The sequence below is a fragment of the Cryptomeria japonica genome, chromosome 10, assembly GCF_030272615.1.
Source record: "Cryptomeria japonica chromosome 10, Sugi_1.0, whole genome shotgun sequence".
In the NCBI taxonomy this organism is placed as follows: domain Eukaryota; kingdom Viridiplantae; phylum Streptophyta; class Pinopsida; order Cupressales; family Cupressaceae; genus Cryptomeria; species Cryptomeria japonica.
The window spans coordinates 909,486,660-909,506,799 of record NC_081414.1 but is presented as its reverse complement, the minus strand read 5'-3'; the positions used below and the strand labels follow the sequence as shown (position 1 = coordinate 909,506,799).

At 32.4% G+C, this 20,140-nt stretch overlaps 1 protein-coding gene across 3 annotated transcripts; it reads left to right on the top strand.

Annotated features, from left to right (window-relative positions):
- The first annotated feature begins 9,544 nt into the window (after window positions 1-9,544).
- Window positions 9,545-17,770, top strand: LOC131050554 ((+)-neomenthol dehydrogenase). 3 transcript variants are annotated; one of them, XM_059213435.1, is made up of 6 exons: window positions 9,545-9,601; window positions 9,728-9,817; window positions 14,742-15,011; window positions 15,106-15,186; window positions 17,023-17,196; window positions 17,306-17,770. In XM_059213435.1, the coding sequence occupies exons 1-6, from the start codon at window positions 9,599-9,601 to the stop codon at window positions 17,366-17,368; spliced, it is 681 nt and encodes a 226-aa protein (XP_059069418.1). In that variant the 5' UTR covers window positions 9,545-9,598; the 3' UTR covers window positions 17,369-17,770. The 3 variants fall into 3 exon arrangements, with proteins under 3 accessions (XP_059069418.1, XP_057840742.2, XP_057840748.2); XM_057984759.2 differs by having other exon boundaries at window positions 9,558-9,601; window positions 17,290-17,770; XM_057984765.2 differs by lacking the exons at window positions 9,545-9,601; window positions 9,728-9,817 and adding an exon at window positions 9,866-10,011 and having other exon boundaries at window positions 17,290-17,770.
- Window positions 17,771-20,140: the final 2,370 nt, after the last annotated feature.

Genomic DNA, 20,140 nt, shown 5'->3' with positions numbered 1-20,140 from the left:
ATTTTCTCTTTGAGTCTTGTTTGTGATTTAGGTTATTCTGAAGATGCAGTTGATCCCCTGAAAAACATCACATTCAAAGTATGTGACGAAGAAGAGCATTACTCTAAAGGAATTATGATGTTACCTATCAGGGTGGGACCTTTGCAAAAAGACACAGCATGCCAAGTTCTAGACTTAGACCTACCATAGAACATACTCTTGGGAGGACCATGGATACAGGACATACAAGCTATTACATCAACATGTCATCAGTGCTTAAAATTTCCATACAATGGACAAGAAATCACAATATCAGTAGACTCAAATCCATTGCAGTGTTGTAATAATCTGAAATAAGCTCCAGAGGTCATTGTTTCATATAACAAAGAGGTAGCAGCTTCAAGCACACAATCCAAGGAACAATCATTTGCATCAATTTTGTCAAACATGGAAAAACAAATACAGCTAAGAGATCAAGGGATCGGAGAATATTTGCTATCATGGAAAAACAAACAAGAGCAACTTGAAATTTAAATGGAAGAAGCAAATGTAGAAGTTGATGTAGTTCACACGTATGCAAAAGAAACATTAAGAACTAGCCTACTTGAATCAAAATCACATTCGGCTGACATGGACTTAACCGAGGACGATCAGGAGTTTCTTATGCGAGGCCATTCTGACGAGAGTACCATTCTAGGCATCGACATACATATCGAAAGCTATGACATCTCTATCATGACCCCAAATATCTTTCACATAATTCAACATGAGGACCCTTTATCCTTGATCCCTCCTGAACCTATGGACTGGGAAAATGAAGGACATACTACCATTAATGCCTTACCGAATGACTAGGCCATATCCTTATATCTTAATGAAATCAAACCTATAACAAATTTCACCAGGGATTCCGCTAATGTATCTTCATGTCAAGTGGGTGTTAAATCTCCTAGCGCAAAAAAGAAAATCAAGAAAATAATGTCAGGTCTAATGTTGAAAACCATTTATTGGCAACATTGGACTGAGAAAAACTAAAAATAAAGGATGCATCTAATGGTGAAAACCTCCTTGAGACGCCGAAAGATGGGAGATTTGACACCTTACCTGAATTTTATCAAGAGAAGTCATTTATACTAATAAAACCAACACAGGCAATTATCATTGATACAACTGATCTATATCCAGCAAAATCTCTATCAGAACTAACAAGGTAAAAATATTTGGAACCCTTCAAAAGATAGAAAATCAATTTTACCTACTCATATGCAGACATTCCAGGGTTCGATCCATATTTTACAATACATCACCCAAATATTAGTCCAGGAGCAGATATCAATAATAGAACACAACATGGATCAGGAGCAGACATTCTATTCATCACACCACAAGGTCATACAATCCCAAAAGAATACAAATTAAGCTTTACATGCACCAACAACACAACAGAGTATGAAGCTTTGGTTACAGGTATCAAAATGGCTATAGAATGGAACATTACACAACTTCAAGTCTTTGGAGACTCTCAGCTCGTCATCAATCAAATCAATGATGACTATCAAACAAAGGACAAAAAGCTAATGCCTTATAAAAAGATGGTTGATGATATCAAAAAATACTTTGTAGAAATAATTTTCCAACAGATTCCAAGAAATGACAACAAAGCAGCAAACGCCATGGCTACACTTGCTGCTCTACTTCAGACATAGGAAAATCAATAGCGTTATGAATTCCTGGTGGAAGAGTTGTTTTACCCTGCCTATAATTGTCTTGATTCCTAAACCATTTGTCAACTTATTGGACATGATTCCTCCCACTATGGAAAAACTTACACATACCTAAAAGATAACATCTTACCTCTTGACTTCTCGAAGAACCAAAAGAGAAACTTTATTCGCCAATCCTCCCATTTTACTCTCGTCGCGGATACCCTATTTAAACCAGATCTAGACGGTACTCTTTTAAGATGTCTCGAACAAGAAGAATCTGAGAAGGCCTTACATGAAGTTCATAACAACATTTTTGGCACTCATTCAAGTGGTCTTACCCTTTCAAAAAAACTCATACGCTTGGGCTATTATTGACCGACTATGGAACGAGATTCTTTTTAGATAGCTAGAACATGCAAACAATGTCAGATCCATGACAATTTGATTCATGCACCAACACAATAACTTCATGCTTTGGCAACATCTTGGCCTTTCTGTCAATGGGGTCTTGATCTAGTAGGAAAAATAAATCCTTCTTCATCTAATGGTCACAAATTCATCCTTGTAGCTACTAAATATTTCACAAAATGGATTGAGGCAATACCTCTCATAAATATCATAGGAAAACACATTGTTGCATTTATCTTGAACTATATCATTTGTCGCTACAGAATACCAAAGACTATTGTCACTGATAATGGGCGACCATTCAAGAATCAAGATGTACAAGAGCTAAGTGAGAAATTCAAGATCCAACATAGATTCTCCACACCCTACTATCCATAGGGGAATGGGCAAGCAGAAGCATCAAACAAAACTATTCTGAAAATCCTCAAAAAGATAGTGAATAATGCTGGAAAAGATTGGCATATTCAATTAAACCCTGCTCTATGGGCCTACCGTACTAGTATCCACACGCCAACAGGTGCCACACCTTTCTCTCTTGTTTATGGATCAAAAGCAATATTGCCAATAGAAGTAGAGATACCTTCTCTACGAGTATCATTAAAAGGTCTCATCCTAGATGAAAAACAACGAGTATCTAGATTACAAGAGCTAGAACTGATCCATGAACGAAGACAAAATGCCTTTGATCATCTAAAGGTATATCAACAAAGAATGTGTCGGAGCTATAATCACAGCGTCAAACCATGAATCTTTCAAGTAAGGGAACTAATACTAAAAGAAAATCCACGCAACCAGGCAGATCGAGAAAAGAAAGGAAAGTTTGAACCAAACTGGTTAGGTCCATTTGTGATCACAGCAATATTTGGATCAGAAGCATATCAGTTATCAACACAGTATGAAGATCAGCTCGAGGAACCCATCAATAGAATGCATCTAAAGAAGTTTTATGTCTGAAAAAGCAGAAAAATCAAAAACAGTGAAAAATCAGAAAAAAATCAAAAACAGTGAAAAATCAGAAGAAAAAAAAAATAGTGAAAAAGCAAAGAAAATTAAAAAAAAATCAAATATGAGAAAAAGTGCAATAAAAATAGATGGTGAAAACCTGGCAAACAAGCGCTATCTATAAGCTAGCTCTTCCATCTATTAGTTCATGCATCTTTTTGCTTGCATTCATTTTTCATCAGCGTTGTTCATATGCATCATAAAGCCTTTGTACATACGCAGGCATCGTAACTGCTCTCTCACCATGGTTTGGATCATTGGGTATATCATAACGAATTTGTTTATAGTCTTGGGGAAAAATCCTGCACTTAGCTGGGGGCAAAAATTTTGATCAATTCTAAGCTTAATCCAACAGGTAGAACTAACAGTTAGAGAACTCTTAACAAGCGAAAACTGAGACATATCCAACATTGAACATGCGATCAAATTATCAACCATCAACCTATCACAAAGTCAGTCTAAGCACATCACACACTTTTCAATGGATGATATCTTGTGGATAATGATTTTAATATGATTGTTCAACTTTTATTTGCTATATTGATTTTCGCTATCATGATTTTTGAGTGACTCCAAGATGTCTTTGACTAGAGGAACAAGGAAGAAACATGATATTTTTCTTGTCTATTGTCTGAAAATTGATCATTAATATGTGCAAATTTGTGTCGGGACATGATCATCGGAGTATCATTGAAGACGTTTCCGATTTGTGTATGGAAATGATTAATACTACCTATTTTACGCAAACAACACTCAGGTCATCTTAATTCAAGTATACCTCGATGCTTGTGCTAACTTGCCATATCAAAATCTAGGAAAGTAGTGCTCAGGTCATAATGGTTAATTATACCATCGATGTTTGCACTCACTTCCCACATTTAAAAAGCTCAATGATGACAAAAATGCAATAATCCAGTGACTGGTCCGCTCATAGCTTTTCATTGCATTTGCATTTGCATTTAGCTTGCATTTCATTCTTGCATGGGATCCCGCATACTCCTTTTATCCAATGTTAAATCTATCGCAGGAATCATCAAGGTATCATCACGAGTGTATACACAATCAGACTAATGACTCATATCTCTCCAGATATTGTCGACCCAACAAAAATATTATATTATGCTACCCTCTCAACAAAACTAACATCAGCATATCCAAATTTTTCTGCAACTTGATATCAATAAACTGTCAGTTCTTTATCCAATCAATCTTATCAATTCTATCAATCAATCACATCTAAATATATTTTCTCATGTCTTATATAGGATGTATCTTTCCTGAAACCAGATGTTCCGATCATGTCTTATACAGGATATATCATTCCTGAAACCAGATGCTTTCGTCATCTTTGTCTTATACAGGAGGTGTCATTCATGAAACCAGACTGAATCTTGATCTTATCAATCTAACCAATCAAGCTTTATCAATCATTAAAAACTACATCACCATAATGGTAGAACTCGAATTTTCATCAACCACAGTTACATAAATCAAATCAATAATCTATCAGGATATCAATTTCGCAAAAATTTGAAAAACTCCAAAGATCAATTATCTCAATTGATCTCCCGAGTGGGCATCATCATATCACAATTTAGCAATCAAGATTTGGGGCATCCTATCAAACCAATATCATCATCAAAATCAAATTATTCTTTGAATTAACATGTCATCACACCTCGCTTCAAAGAGGGACAAAATGTTTACACCTAAAAATGGTCTGGAGATAATTAATTAAATAAGCAATTATTTAATTAATCCCCCTTCCTAATTTAATTGAATTCACTAAAAAAATTGATTAAAATCCCCCTTTCATCTACTTATTAATAAATCTAAGGATTTATTTAATAGGTTCATTTCATAATCCTCTTTAATTAATTAATTCAAATTAATTAATTCCCTCCATCAAATTCATCATCAAATTCATTTCAATAATCCCATAATTAATTAAAACAAATCAATTTATGAGTTGTTAAGATTAATTAGCCTTTTCCTATTATTTGAACTTTTAAATTCAAATTCTCCTAACTTCTAATCTCCTAACCTAACCCCTTCTAAACCTAACTCATTCCATCTAACCCCGGGTTTAATTAACCCCATCTTAGCTTGCACATCCTAACCACCATGTCCCCTTTCCTTGGACACTTTGCCCTCTCATGAGCAAAGCTTCTTGACACTTGTCACCATGGAGATGACAATGCTTTCTTTTATCCAACCCCTTCTCCTACCAACCTCCAAATGTTCCCTTTCATCCAACCCCTTCTCCTTCCAACCTCCAATTTAACCATTGATATCTTCAGACTTAATCTTCATTGTTGATTCCTCCCACCTCACCCCTGGCCTTGGAAATCCTATAAATAGACCCCATTTTGGATCAATAATCAACCCATCTCATTTGCATTTAAGCATTGTTACTATAGGCATATAGCTCTTAGCAAATCATTCTTAGCATTGTTATCATGTTCAATTTTAGCTTAATTGCATCTTCATTCTAGCTTATTTTCTAGAATAATCATAGAATCCTATAGCTTAAATCATGCTATAATTGCTAGATCATGCATCTTCATCATTTAAATCCTCCATTTAAGTGTAGTCAAGTCACTAGAATTTGCATAACCAAATCTGAGAGCAAAATTCATACTCGCATTTACTAGGAGGCAATAGATCGATTAGCTACGGTTTATCTTTCTTTGTTTTAAATTTTCTAACCATGCTTGTAATGATCTATTGAGTGTTTTTTGTGTTGCAGCTGCAGGTATAATAGGTACACACTTCACAGATACACGACAGGATCAATGATCAATCATTAGTCCATGCTAACTAAAATGCCCGAATCTAAAGCACTACATATCGAAGGCAATCAATGACAATGATTGAGTGATTACACCTAATAACAAGAGAAATCACCCCAACTTTGTCAAAGGTAAAAGCTTGATAGTTTTATTTTTACTTGCTATCCAATAAGAGGATTTGTCCCACCTGATTCTGCATCCTTTCTAGTTGAGATGTAACCTTCATCACATCACTTGATAATAAGAACCCAATCTTAAATAGGATTGCTTGCTACCGGTTCTACACTACCAGATTGCAACAATATAAATAACAATATTAAGCATAATGAACATGATAATTACTAGATAATCAGATGTTCGCATAAAGGTAGTGGATTTACAATTATTCGATGCAAGGAGGTCCAAATCTACATATCTTTCCTGACATACACTTACTTACATTATAGAACTTTACATTTAGAGTGAAGGAGAGTTGTGTCTAGAGATGTCACCTATAAAACACAGATATATGTACTAACATTTTTTATACATAGAGATGAATCAAGAATTTTGTTAAGCAATTTGCGTGCATCCTCTATACTCTCAATTTTTACGCACTCCCCACAACAACATCTGATCGATACCGACTTCTAATTATGCTTTCGTCGACTTTCCTTCCTAGTTGTAGAGATGCCATCATAGTGCAAGCCAAAAAAAATGACACTTAAAGTAAATGAATCAGGCCTAATAACTACTCTCTGCATTTCACAAAACACTTGAAGGCCTCCAATGCATTCCCTTTCTTTGTATAAGCTAAAACCATAACAGAACATGAGACTTCATCAACTAAAGACAACTGGGTTAAAACTATATGCACATCAACCAATCTTCTGCACTTGTGTAAGTAGTCATAATCTGGTTTCCCAAGTATATATCAATTTGACTTGTTGGTCCACTATTTCTTGTGTTACAGATTTCAGTGTCAAGGACGCCTGTAAGACAGAAGGATAGGCATAGGATTCTGGTTGAGGACGACTCTCTGGTCCATTACATTATGTGAACAATAGAGTGCAGTACCTTCAAAGATCCTAGATCAACTAGATCTGTAGTTTCACAACTCAATATATTAATAGTGTGAAAACTAATTATGGCCTCACAATAGCAGTAGCCTTGGAAAAATGGGTTACTCTTCCTTGGAGATTTATGAAAATGTAAACCATCGCTAATGGGGATAAAATTTTATATTTCAAATTTAAAAAATACATTGACAAATCCTTCAAAACATGGAATGAAACTAATGATAACACAAATAACAATTTTCTTGGTCCTAGAAGGGTTCCAAATGGAGCAAAAGTATTTTCTACTATATCGAATGAATCTGCAGATATTAAATCATTTTTTTTAGGGAAAGAAGGACGATGCTTAACTTCATACTGCAAAGGAAGAAAACCTCTCGACTCAAAGAAAACATCTTGATTGCTCTGAAATGTCCGAGGCAAAATCAACCAGCACTATAAAAATAATGAATTGAAGTGAAATAAATAATTGCACGGACACATGGAGTACATAATTTAAAAAATATATTTCTAGGTTTCTATTTCAAAAAGACAATTAAATCACAGTATTTGATCTAAATTATTTTGTCACTTCATCTATTCAATTTGGGTAAACTCTATGAAAGAGAGTTGTATGTCCGGAATCCATCCAATTTGGGCAAACTTTGTAAAAGAGAGTTGTATGCCCAAAATCTATCCAATTTGGGCACTCTGTGAAAGAGAGTTATATGCCCGAAATCCATTCAATTTGAGTAAACTCTGTGAAAAAGAGTTGTATGCCCGAGCCCGTACAAGTTAGGCAATCTTGTGAAGGAGTGTATGTCTGTGGACTTCATGAGAACATACAAATTGGCTAACTCCACATATGAGATGCATGTCAGAGCTTTGCAAATTCGTCTTAAGAGTTGTATGACTGTAACTCTATAACTCTATAACTCTCTAACTCCCTGCAATTGGACTCGAATTGAGCTTATATAGAAGCTTTCAAAGAAGCAGAACAACCACTACATTTATGTCCTCATCAGAAATCGAAAAGACTATCCAGTATTGAGAGGCTATTACATTTATATGAGAACAAAAATTAATTAAAGATTAAAATATTTAATACTCTAACTTATTTCTGATCATTGTTATATGCATATGACAAAAATAATAGATTATATGCAATAAAGTAAGATTATTTATCTATTCCATCTACAGATACTTGCTAAAAAAGTTACTTTGTCATATGCAGAAATTTTTAAAATCATCCTATAATTTGAATTGGAGAGAACAATCTAGAGAGACCTTGCTAAAAGAGCTACTTTGTCATATGCACAAAAATTTTAAATCTATCAAAAATTTGAGTTGGATTGTACATGGTAATTTTAATTTTCCTCAACTTGCCAATTCACAAACAACAAAATGATTGTAACTGATTTTTTTTAAAAATCATGTTAATTTTTCTTGTGGACTTTAAAAAAAAAATTCCATCTATAAACCAAAATTAAAATATAACTTTTAAGTTAATATAAAGTAAAATATTAAAAAACTAATATGTGAATATGTAATATGTATAATTTTTTTCAAAAAGATATAATATATGATAATATAATTATATTGGCGAAAATATTGATGCACACTTTATCTTACATAGTTAATAGTTTTTGAGTAACTTATTATTATTTACAATAAGGTTTATAACACTCTATCTATCACAAATCATAGTGTTTACACAAAAAGTCAAAAAGCAATAAATTAAATCAGCTATTTGATGTACATTCATATAAAGTAATTTTGGTCACATGTATTGTTTTCCTAAAAAGCGAAAGCATCTTAAAATTTGATTTGCATTTGGCATTTTTAGCCCACTTGAGTACTCATCACATGTTTTTTGTCTATTACACTATGTATTCTTTCTTTTACATCTTTTCCAATGCAACCAATAGTTGCATTGGGAATAGCTTCATAGACTGTCCTACTACATATTTAATGTGGTGCTGCAAAAAAGGCCAAATTATTAGCTGGTTCCAAAAAGACCAAATTGCCCACTATCACAATGTGACACTATGCACGAGAAAATTGCCCACTATCACAATGTGACACTATGCACTACAATATTCATAGTTGTCCACATTTAAAAATGAATCAATAAGGCTATACATTGCTATGAGTCAATAGAAATATAGATAAATGAAATTTGCAAATGTCTTAAAAAATAGATATGCATAAAAACATAAGGAAAAAAGTCAATAGATTTTAATTCTGCATTCCTATTGGTTCATGCTTGGAGACTTAATTGGACAGGATGAATGCATTAGTATTGTCTAACCATATGAACTAATAATGACTGATCAAAAATAAATTCTTAAACAACTCAACAAAGACTTATGTTTGTTATCTCCTTTAAATATGACCAAAACAAATCAACCTAAAATAAATATCTAGACAACTCAACAAAGATGTAAGTTTGTGCTTTCACTTAAATAAAATTAAGGTGAAAAGAATAATTGATAAAAATAAATAGTTAAGACAAATCAAGAAAGAACTGAGTCTGTCCTTTTCTTTAAATAGGAAAAAAAATTGATTAGAAACAATTTTTTAAACAACGTACCAAGGACGTAACTCGAACTTTATACAAAGAGATTTCTCGATCTATTGGTGCAGGTTAGTTTGAGATACGAACAATGTCTTCAAAATGGTTGGTTGAAAAGCATGTTAGGAGAATTAGATATTTTGTTAATGATATGATTGTCTTTGAGTTTGCGTTTACCTTGCTCCGTTGAAAGGTAGTTGAGGAGTATTTGTTTGTCTGGTTTTTAAACAGATAAACTCTGCGCCAATTATTGGTGAGGCGGTGCAAGACATGAACTGCGAAGTGATGGACAAAACGGGGATGGATATGCGCAAATTACTGGTGAGTTGGGTATACACCTTTTTAATTTGCATCTTTACTAAGAAAATCTTCCATGAATATGAGTAAATCATATAAACACAGTCATCCAATATGCAGACTTCAAACGCTTGAGGTTTTAGATGACAAAGATCACAAGCTGTCTTAAAATGACTTAGCAACCTCTACGCAGGGATTGGGTATAGTTTATTTATAAGGTACATATTATGCCAGATGTTGCTAATATCTGTGCACAGGCTAAGCATAATTTACTATACTGTACGACCTTAGATCATCAAAGTCATCTCAACAAAGCAAAGAGTACTGGTTAATTTCTGGTTTGTAATCATTATGATATCTTAGAGTGTAGTTTCTGGATTCGATTGTGTGTAAGATTTTTGCATCAACGTTTCAGATCACATTCCATGATAGATGTAGTTTCTGGGTTTCTAGATTCGATTGTGTGTAAGATTTTTGCATCAACGTTTCAGATCACATTCCATGATAGATGTTGTTTCTGGGTTTCTGGATTCAATTGTGTGTAAGATTTTTGCATCAACGTTTCAGATCACATTCCATGATAGATGTAGTTTCTGAACATAGATGTAGTTTCTGGACATTTCCAGAAACTACATCTATCATGGAATGTGATCTGAAACGTTGATGCAAAAATCTTACACACAATCGAATCCAAAAACTACACTCTGAACATGATGGATTATGGAAATCTCTTAGAATTGATTATGATACCTATCAAAGAAGGAAGAAATGTTTATATGATGATTCATGAATAGATCTAGAAGGGTCATAAAGTTTATGTTGAATTTTTATAAGCAAACCCAATGAACACCAGTTAGAGGTCTATATGGTAAGTGATCAAAGGAAGCCATCCAATAGACTAATAATTGGTAGAATATTTAATATGGGATTCATTTTCATTTCAATTTTGATTGTTTGTCAAGATTTCAATATGATTTTTATGATTATTAGGATTCGTGTGTCATTTATCTTATAAATTTTTTATATTAAGTTAATCTTAATATTGTTTGTAAACCATTCATAAAGAATGAAGGTTTTATTGACAATGATAACTATTTTTTACCATTTAGATTTTATTGAAGTGGTAACTTTTATTTACAAAAATGTAATTAAAATTACTATTTATCTACTAGCAACTAGTTAGTATTTGTTAGGTAAACCATCTTGATTCCTATAATTGTTTTTGGTGTGCAACTTCTCATGAGGTTATATATGTATAGTCTTTGAGTTAGTAGTAATGTCGGGAAATTAGCAAGTTAAGAAAATTTTGTTTGTAGGTGCTTAAAGGAGTGTGTGAAATGACAATATGTTCTTGTCTTCTTTTTTTTGTGGATTTTAGTTTTAAAGTTTTTATTCACACAAATATTACGTTGTGAGATTATTCGTCTAGAGTTTCTTTCATTCTTATGCTCCTAATTTATGCATCATTCTTTTTGTTATCTTATGGTGATTCTGATCTGAATTATGGATTCGGATGACAACACCTAAGTGAGAACCTGCGGTATTGTAAATTCTATTTACAAGAACCAGAAATCATCGAATTGAAGCAAGCCAAAAAATAATCTATTTCATTCGAAAATCCAACATATAGAAGTTCATGAGATTCCAAGGGTCACATAGACCTCTTGAGAATCAAAGCCCAACAGTCACATTTGTTTATTACATAATAAAATCTAAAAACTACGAAATTTTCAAAAAACTATATGAAAATTTATCCTAACTTCAACTAGACATAACTTTCTACTTGGGACTCGAAACTACGAGTCGTTGATCTCGTTGGAAAGGTCTCCAAGAGATGTAGACCCACAATTTTGGCAGGGGCTAAAAATGCCCTTAAGACCTTCAAAATTGCAAAATACTAACATATAGATAAACTAAACTAAAAAAAAATATACAATTCAAAAAATTCTTCAAATCAGATTCTATCTTCTTTCTATTAATATTTTACATTTGTATAAACTGATTATTTAAATCATATTGAAGTAGTTTATTAAACCATGATAACAATATTGAAAATCCCCATGGTAATTCCATATTAAGCTAGCTTAGCTGTAGACAAATATAATTGCTATATTTTTATTTGTATATCATGTTTTTGTATCTCCAACCAATGTCTAGCATGTTCATAAACAATTTATCTAATTCTATCCCTAAGAACGCAGAGCTCTACTAATTCATGGAGGATGAGTATGCACGTGATAGAAATTTAAGGTCAACTCCCTAACGCCGTATTCAATGTAATCAATTTGGTCAACCTTGCACATCAATGGCTAATTTTCTTCCATATTTATATTATTCTAAACAATTCTCCTTTTCACATGTATTGATATAATTTTTTATTTAATCTAGTTTCATTTAAAAATGATATATTTGATTATTTCCAGATTTTGCGTATTTAAAATGAAAGTCAACACCTCTCTTCTTAAATTTCTTTTATCAATACAATGACCTCTTTTTTCTAAAAGAACTAAAACCTTTATTCACATTTTAAACTTTTTGTAAACTTTTTATACGTGTCTTTTCTAATCTTTTTGTTTAAATATATACCTAACAATTGTAATACCCCTTACTAGGATTAATTATAATTAACCGTATTTTTATTTACAAATTATATCACATGTTTGAATATAATTAATAGTATTTTTTTTTACAAATTATATCACATGTTTGAAGAGATTTTCAAATATTTCCTTGAAAGTTATATTTAATGAGATTTAACTCAATCAAAACGTTCAGCATAATATTATCTCTATCAATAAAAAATAAATGGTGCATATCCTTCTTTTAATTTTTTTCTCTTGATATATTTAATAAAATTTATTTATGTATTTGTATAGTGGAGTAGTGGAGATCCCTCTCTAATATCAAATAATTATGAGTTTGGGTTTCATCAAGAATATGAAGTTGGGCTTTGTCTATAATACTAATTATGTGTCGAGCCTAATCTTTAAAATAAATATGTGGCTTTCCATCCTCTATAACATCAACATTATTTTTGGAATTCATTACTTTAGTATCTTAGAAAAGTTGGTCTTCCACTATATTTTTGTTTGTTCAACACATTTATAAATTAGCGTCAGATCATAAGAGAGGTAGTATAACTTGATAGAGTCAATATTATATGCTCAAACAAATAGGAAAAGATTTAATGAACTATTACAATCAATATCATCATATAAATGTGATATGAATAGAATAGATAAGGAATTATAGTTCTTAATAATGTACAAAGTATGAAAATTATATACATATAGTTCAAGTATATATTTGGGTGTTGGAATAAATTTAATGAGGTATTAAATAAAATTTTAATGTACACAAATGTAGTGTAAGGTCTTGTAGAGTTAACGGTTATAAAAAGTTGATATTTTGTGAAATTTATACTTAGGACAGAGATGGCTAGGGGTGTGCAATTAGTGGGAAACTAAATTTAAATTATACTTGAAGTGTAGGACATGGGTATGAATTTATTATACCAACGTGAAGTGTTGAGTGAAATGATTTAAGGATTTTTGTAATGAGTTTAGGTCATTTAAATTATTAGGAAAGGGTATAATATATTTATAGGTTCTCAATAAAGAAAGAAGAATTGTGAATGTTTTGGGAAGTGTATTAGCTTTCAAAAGAAACTTAGAAAAGATCTAGTGTAAAACTATTAACAATCTAAATGCATGTGTATTAATAAAGACAATAATTTAGAAACTTGAAAGGTACATATAAAGGTATAGTATGATGCCCATGACATTTTTAAAATTGTAAGAAGAAATTGAGAGTGTTGATGATTAATAACATAGTAAATAGTGATGCACTATTAAACTATACATGAATTGATGAAAAGCAAATTCTTAGACAACTCAACAAAGACAAAGGTTTGTCCTTTTAGTCTATTAAAATTAAGCATTTAAACAATTCAATAGACAGCCTTTTTGAGAGATAGATCGGGTGGGGAGGTGGTGTCCTCCTCCACAATGTATTTTGAAAATCAACACAGACAGGTCTTCTCGGGGTAACCCTGGTCCTGTTGGCGTTGGTGGCATTGGTAGAGATAGCTCGGGGACTATTTTGTTTCTCTTTTCTATTTATAAAGGTTGTTATACTAACAATTTGATGGAGGCTCTTGCCATTTTATTTGTTGTGGAGTGTGCTTATGCTCTTGGATGGAGCAGGCTCATTTGTGAATCAGATTCTCAGGTGGTGGTGAATTTGTTGACTCGGCAACAATCTGCAGATGTTAGTTGGCAGTTGAGTTCAGTTGTTAACTAGATTCTTCATTTGAGTGATTCTTTGATTTCTGTTTCTTTCAAGCATATCCCAAGGGAGTGGAATGGTGTTGTCGATTGCCAGGCCAAATGGGCCTCTGAGCACATGTATAATTGATATATCATGCATAAGGGTCAATGACCCTTGGATTTGTCTCATCAGTTGAAACACTTAGTGGATCTTGGTAGAGTTGTTTGATGCCCTTTCTTTGTTATTCTTCTACTTTGAATAAATTTTAACCCCTCCTTTATTTCAAAACCCTGTTCTTTCTCTTAAATAATGTTAGCCTAAATTTCTTAAAGTTAACGTAAATGGATAAAAACAAATTCCTAAACAACTAAAGAAATATTTAAATAAAGCTCAGGTGAAAAGAATAGTTGATAAGAAATAAATACTTAGGCAACTCGAAAGAAATGTGAGTCTGTAATGTCCCCTAGGTTTTGCTTTTACACGAACTCTATCAAAAGAGCTCCCGGGATCTATTTGTGGAGCTTAATTAGCTTAAGCTACGAACAATATCCTCAAAATGGTAACATTCTGGAATCGAAGCATCACTTATTTTCCATACAGATTTGGAAGTGCTTTAATCTCAGTCGATTGATTGCATAAGTGAATGTTTTAACAAAAATATAATGTTGTTTTTTCACAGGATCAGAAATGGTGGAGTGAGGAAACAGTAGCGGTGGTTACAGGAGCCAATAGGGGAATAGGCTTAGAGATCGTTCGCCAGCTGGCATGCAAGGGCATGACTGTTGTGCTTACGTGTCGCAACGAGAAGAATGGGTTGGCTGCCATGAAAGATCTGGGTGAAGCAGCAGTTGGTAATGTTCATTTTCACATATTAGATGTGCAGAGCTCCCAAAGTGTTTCAGATCTGGCCCAATGGTTGAAAACCATGTTTGGAGGATTAGATATTTTGGTATAAGTATTTGAGTTTGTATTTTATCTTTGTCTTGCTCCGTTGAAGGGTATTTGTTTGATTTTATGGGATGTAATTTTCTGGTTTTTATCAGATAAACAACGCAGCAGTGGCGGGGCAAGGCATGAACTGGGAAGTGATGGAAAAAGCTGGGGTGGATATGCGCCAATTACTGGTGAGTTGGGTATACACTTTTACAATCTTTGCATGTTTATGAAGAGAATCTCCCATGAATATGATCAAGAGAGATAAACACTGTCATCTGAAATGTAGACTTCAAACACTTGGGTTTTTACAGAGCAAAGATCACAAGCTCTCTTAGATGACTTAGCAGGGTTTAGGGATAGTTTATTCATACGCTACATGTTAGGTATGCCAGATGAATTGCTAATTTCAGTGCACATGCTAAGCATAGTTTTCCATGCTGTAGGGCCTTAAAATATGAAAGTCACGTTCTCTGCTTGTCTGAACATTTGCCCTATAATAATGTTTTTACATTAGTTGTATAGAGTTGTTAAATTTTTTAACAACATATTATAGTCTGTACAAAATGTAATTTTAAACAACATATTAGAAAAGAAAACATGATCACATGTTTCTAAATAGCAACAATTATTAAACTAGTTGTAGGAGGCAGAACACAATCATTTTATTTCCACACATGATGTTTACTTTGACCATCAAATATGGAAGTTTTCAAGTTGTAAAATCATTACCATTAATACGTTCATCCTACACATCTTTGGGAGTTGATTGACAACCTTTGGAGGATAAATGATCAGTGTAAGATGAGAGTTGCAACTTTCTAGCCAACCTAAATCAACTTTGTTATGGGGTTGAGAGGAAGTTATAGGCTAATAGGAAACTTGAGACCATCCACACACAATACAACCATGAGATTTATGTTGAGAAGCTTGAGAATCATGTATAAAAGCATTATGACATCTTACACTTCACTATTCTTTTGGATGGGATTGACCCCTATTAGAGGGACAAGTCAATAAAACTTTGGAGACCATACAAGATGCATTATCCCAATGGTCAAGAAGCATTTATGAGTAGGACGCTTTGAATGCAACTTCATTTCCTTGCACTTATATTTGTAGTAACACAACCAAACAAATCATAGGATTAACTTATATCAAAGTGAAATCAAATAAAATGGTGTATATCTTGTACATCATATTTATTTTAGATGTGCTACTAGCCAATTAAGTATGACCATGCATTTCTCTACCTAGTCACCTTAACTACACTAAAGGCATAGTGACTCAAGTTCCTTCTACCACCATTCAATAGTTGTAGAGGGCTGCTCTATCCTCTAGTTAGCCAATGTGTAGGTTGGTCTTGTCCCCACATATATCAATCTAGTGAATTTCCTAATGTTGGTAATCTCTCCTCAACATCTTCCCACCAACATGGGTGAATTATAAGGTGGATTTTTCTCAGCTAACAAATTGATGCTATTCAACATACAATGGTTCTTCATAATGAACCCTAGGCACATGAATAAAATGCTCTCATTGGGTGAGATCCTATTGCTGATGCAAGAGATTTACTTTAGAGTGTGGGGTTACCTTGATGATAGAGAATCTCCCCTAGTTTTAAGTTTTATATCTCTTACAACTTGGCTTTCTTTTATTACTTTTATGACATTGTGATATTATAATTATTTGTTTCTTTTTGGAAGGGTAAAGATGTTTCATAGAATTACTTTATTATATAGGTGTGGATGAACTCTTATCTTTTATCTATATGATTTTCAGATTTGATATTATTTTTTCTATTACTTTTCAAGATAGTCATATTATTTTCATTTTCAAATAATATATACTCTTTATTTCAAAATGTTAATTAATTACATTTATGTATCTCGTTCATTTGATGTAAGGAAGATGCCATATTCTTTGCGAGTTGTGCACTGAAAGAATACACAAACTATTCTTACCATTCAAATTGCATTTGAGTTATCTTCTTATTCAATTAGCTCAATATTCCCTTTGTATTGCAGTTCTATGGAACATCGAATGAAACTTCTGTGTATGATCATGAAAATGTAACAACATGTATTGATATAAATTATTATGGTACAAAGAGAGTTGTGAAAGGCTTGCTATCATTATTAAGGGAATCGTCTCGCCGGCCACGAATTGTTAATGTCTCCTCTTTACATGGGCTTCTCAAGGTATTCTTTTTTCTTTTCACAGCTCCAAATAATAATATTTCAATCATATAATGTGTGAATGCATTATATATATGTTGACAAATGTTTTGACAGATGATGCCAAATCCAGTGCTACAAAAACAACTTTCTGACATGGATATTATTAGTGAGGAATTTCTGGATTCCATGTTAAGTCAGTTTTTAGACGATGTCAAGCAAAAGAAAAACTTGGAAGAGAAAGGATGGCCAGCCCCATTTTCCGCCTACAAAATGTCAAAGATTTGTATGAACGCATACACACATCTGTTAGCCCGTGAGCTTTGTGATAAGGCGTACGTAAATTGCATTCATCCTGGATACGTTAGAACTGGAATGACATATGATACAGGAGACCTATCACCAAGTGAAGGTGCTCAAAATGTAGTGAAATTAGCTTTGTTTCCTCTTGGTGGACCTTCTGGTAAATACTTTATTGAAAAGGAGATTAGCGGCTTCTAAATGAATTTCTTTCTAAGTCTGAAACTACTTTTCTCATAATGGAGATACTTTCCATATTCTTTAATGAATTTCAATAATATAAGTTTTCATGTGTTTATGTAAGTTAATCATCAATAATTGGTTATAAACAAATTCTACCAAGCACAATGCAATCACCCAATAGTTAACATAAATGCTTGACGGATATGTCGTATAGTTGAAGTAAACCCTTTTAATTGATGTCTCTTGATTGATGTCTTTATTGGAGTTCTTTTTATTTTGAAGATGTATAAGAGATTCAGTAAAATATGGGATAACATAGACGGTATGCTGTAAATTTTGATAAAAACAAGAGGCTCGTTATGAATATCAGGATTAAAAATAAATGATACAATACATGTAAATAGCTTTAAACAACTCATCTTTTCTCCTTTATAATTTCTTAATTTTCTTGCAGCTTTGAAAGGTTTAAAACCTTGCCTTATAGCATGTTTCCTCATGTTATATCCCCATTAATAAAACCTTTTTATAAGAATTGATGAAACATAATGTATATAACACCTCCTCACCCGAAATTCCATGGAATGTAAATTTTGAGTGCATAAAAGTATGTATGTCAAGTTAGTCTTTTAATATGAATAGTGTGTTATTGTTTCATATTTTGGGTCATATAGAGTGAGGTTTGCATTATTGGTTTGGTGTTATGTCATCTCCATATACAATTAATTAGATCATCAGGTAATCTTAAAGTTTGTTTATTAGTTTTTTTATGAAAATAATGTATTCATAGTCATTTTTGAAGTTTTAACTTAATTAATAATGAATGGTAAAAATAACATAACTCATAATTTCATTAAGGATGTGATTAGAAGTTTTAATCATAACAATTCTACAGATAATTTTTTTATAAGACCTCATAAAACAATTCTTATGATATTATATGCAACATGAAAAATTTATTATAAACATCACCTATGATATTACAAAATAATGAAGATTGAGCACTAGGTTTATACTCTCAATTTTAATACTTAATTATGACCATAGTCTCTTAATATGATCTAGATATTTCTTTTGTATATGGAGAAGGTGTTTCATTTATATGATTTTCAGTGCAATGTGTTATAGATAGAAAGTGTTTAGCATATGATACTATTTATGTATGAAAGAAAGATTAGTCACTGTTTTTTTCTTATTTATAATGGTAAGTATCTATAAGAAACATATGTGTCTTATTTTAATTATTAATATTTTTTTAATGGTTTTGAATTAGTGATTTCAATAAAGGTTGATTCATTATGTCATTGAATCCTTCACAAACTAATAATAAAATATGTCATAATTTTCCTCATGGCCTCTTAAATAATAATGCTAAAATAAAGCTATATACTAATTCTTCACAAGTTTTGGTCCCACAACGTCTCTAGTTAAAGCTACCCTTGATTTCGTGTTGGTCTTCTCTGGTTTTGGGATTAGATCAAGCAAAAAAGTGTTAAGTTTGTGCCAAGATTGGTAGGAAAAAGGTACCCCCTATTTATGGTGAAAGTGGATAAAACAATATTGAAAGACTAAATAGATTCAACCACAAAACCCTAGCCTAACAACAACAAAGATCCACCATAGCATATGAAGATTACCAAAGACAATCCAAATCAAATGAAATCACAAAGATTATACCATCACATGTCCAATAGGGTTTGGATCTCCATTCTTCCTATCTCCATTGATCTTGCTTGATATATTTGCTCTCAGATATTATGTGTGCATAAGAGCTCAACAAAGAACAGAAATGTGGTTGCAAGTAGACTTGATCGCATATGAAAATTCGAAAGCGTAGTTGGGAGTGCTAGTAGTTTAATTGAATAGAATGATTAGAATGATTAGAATGTGTAGATTGATTAGGATGATTAGGGTTGATAATGAAGGAGCGTATCCTCTTATATAGAAGACACTATATGAAATGGAGGGATAAGATTAAGAGGTGTAAAAGATAAATGGTCGGCTAGGATTAGAGGGTAGGTAAATGAAATAATAAAATAATGAGAGGGTAGGTAGTGTAGGAATTAAGAGATGAATGACATGTGTCATGGGTAGAAAAGGCTAATGAATTAATTAAATAAATAAAGATTTATTTAATTAATAGAAGAAGTGGGATCAATTAAATAAATAAGATATTTATTTAATTTAGGAAAAGGATAATTTAAATAAATAATAGTATTTATTTAAATGAGAAATAAGGCTAGAATTGGATAAATGAATTAATTAAATAAATAAAGATATTTATTTAATTAGACAGGACAATTTTAGGTGTCTACATTTTGCACCTTTTTGAGACAATGCAGCTTGTCGTGTTGTTTCAAAGAAGATAAGATGAACTGATACAAAGTTGCCCCAAGATGAAAATGATATGCCCCCTTGAGAGATTGGATGAAAATGTCTGGAAAGATCACAGACAATCTCTCGATAAGAAAGAAAGGCTAGAATGGAC

Coding starts and splice junctions, on each gene's coding strand:
- LOC131050554 (XM_057984759.2), top strand. Junction 15,012..15,105: donor TTGGAGGATTAGATATTTTG/GTATAAGTATTT, acceptor GGTTTTTATCAG/ATAAACAACGCAGCAGTGGC. Junction 15,187..17,022: donor TGGATATGCGCCAATTACTG/GTGAGTTGGGTA, acceptor TTTGTATTGCAG/TTCTATGGAACATCGAATGA.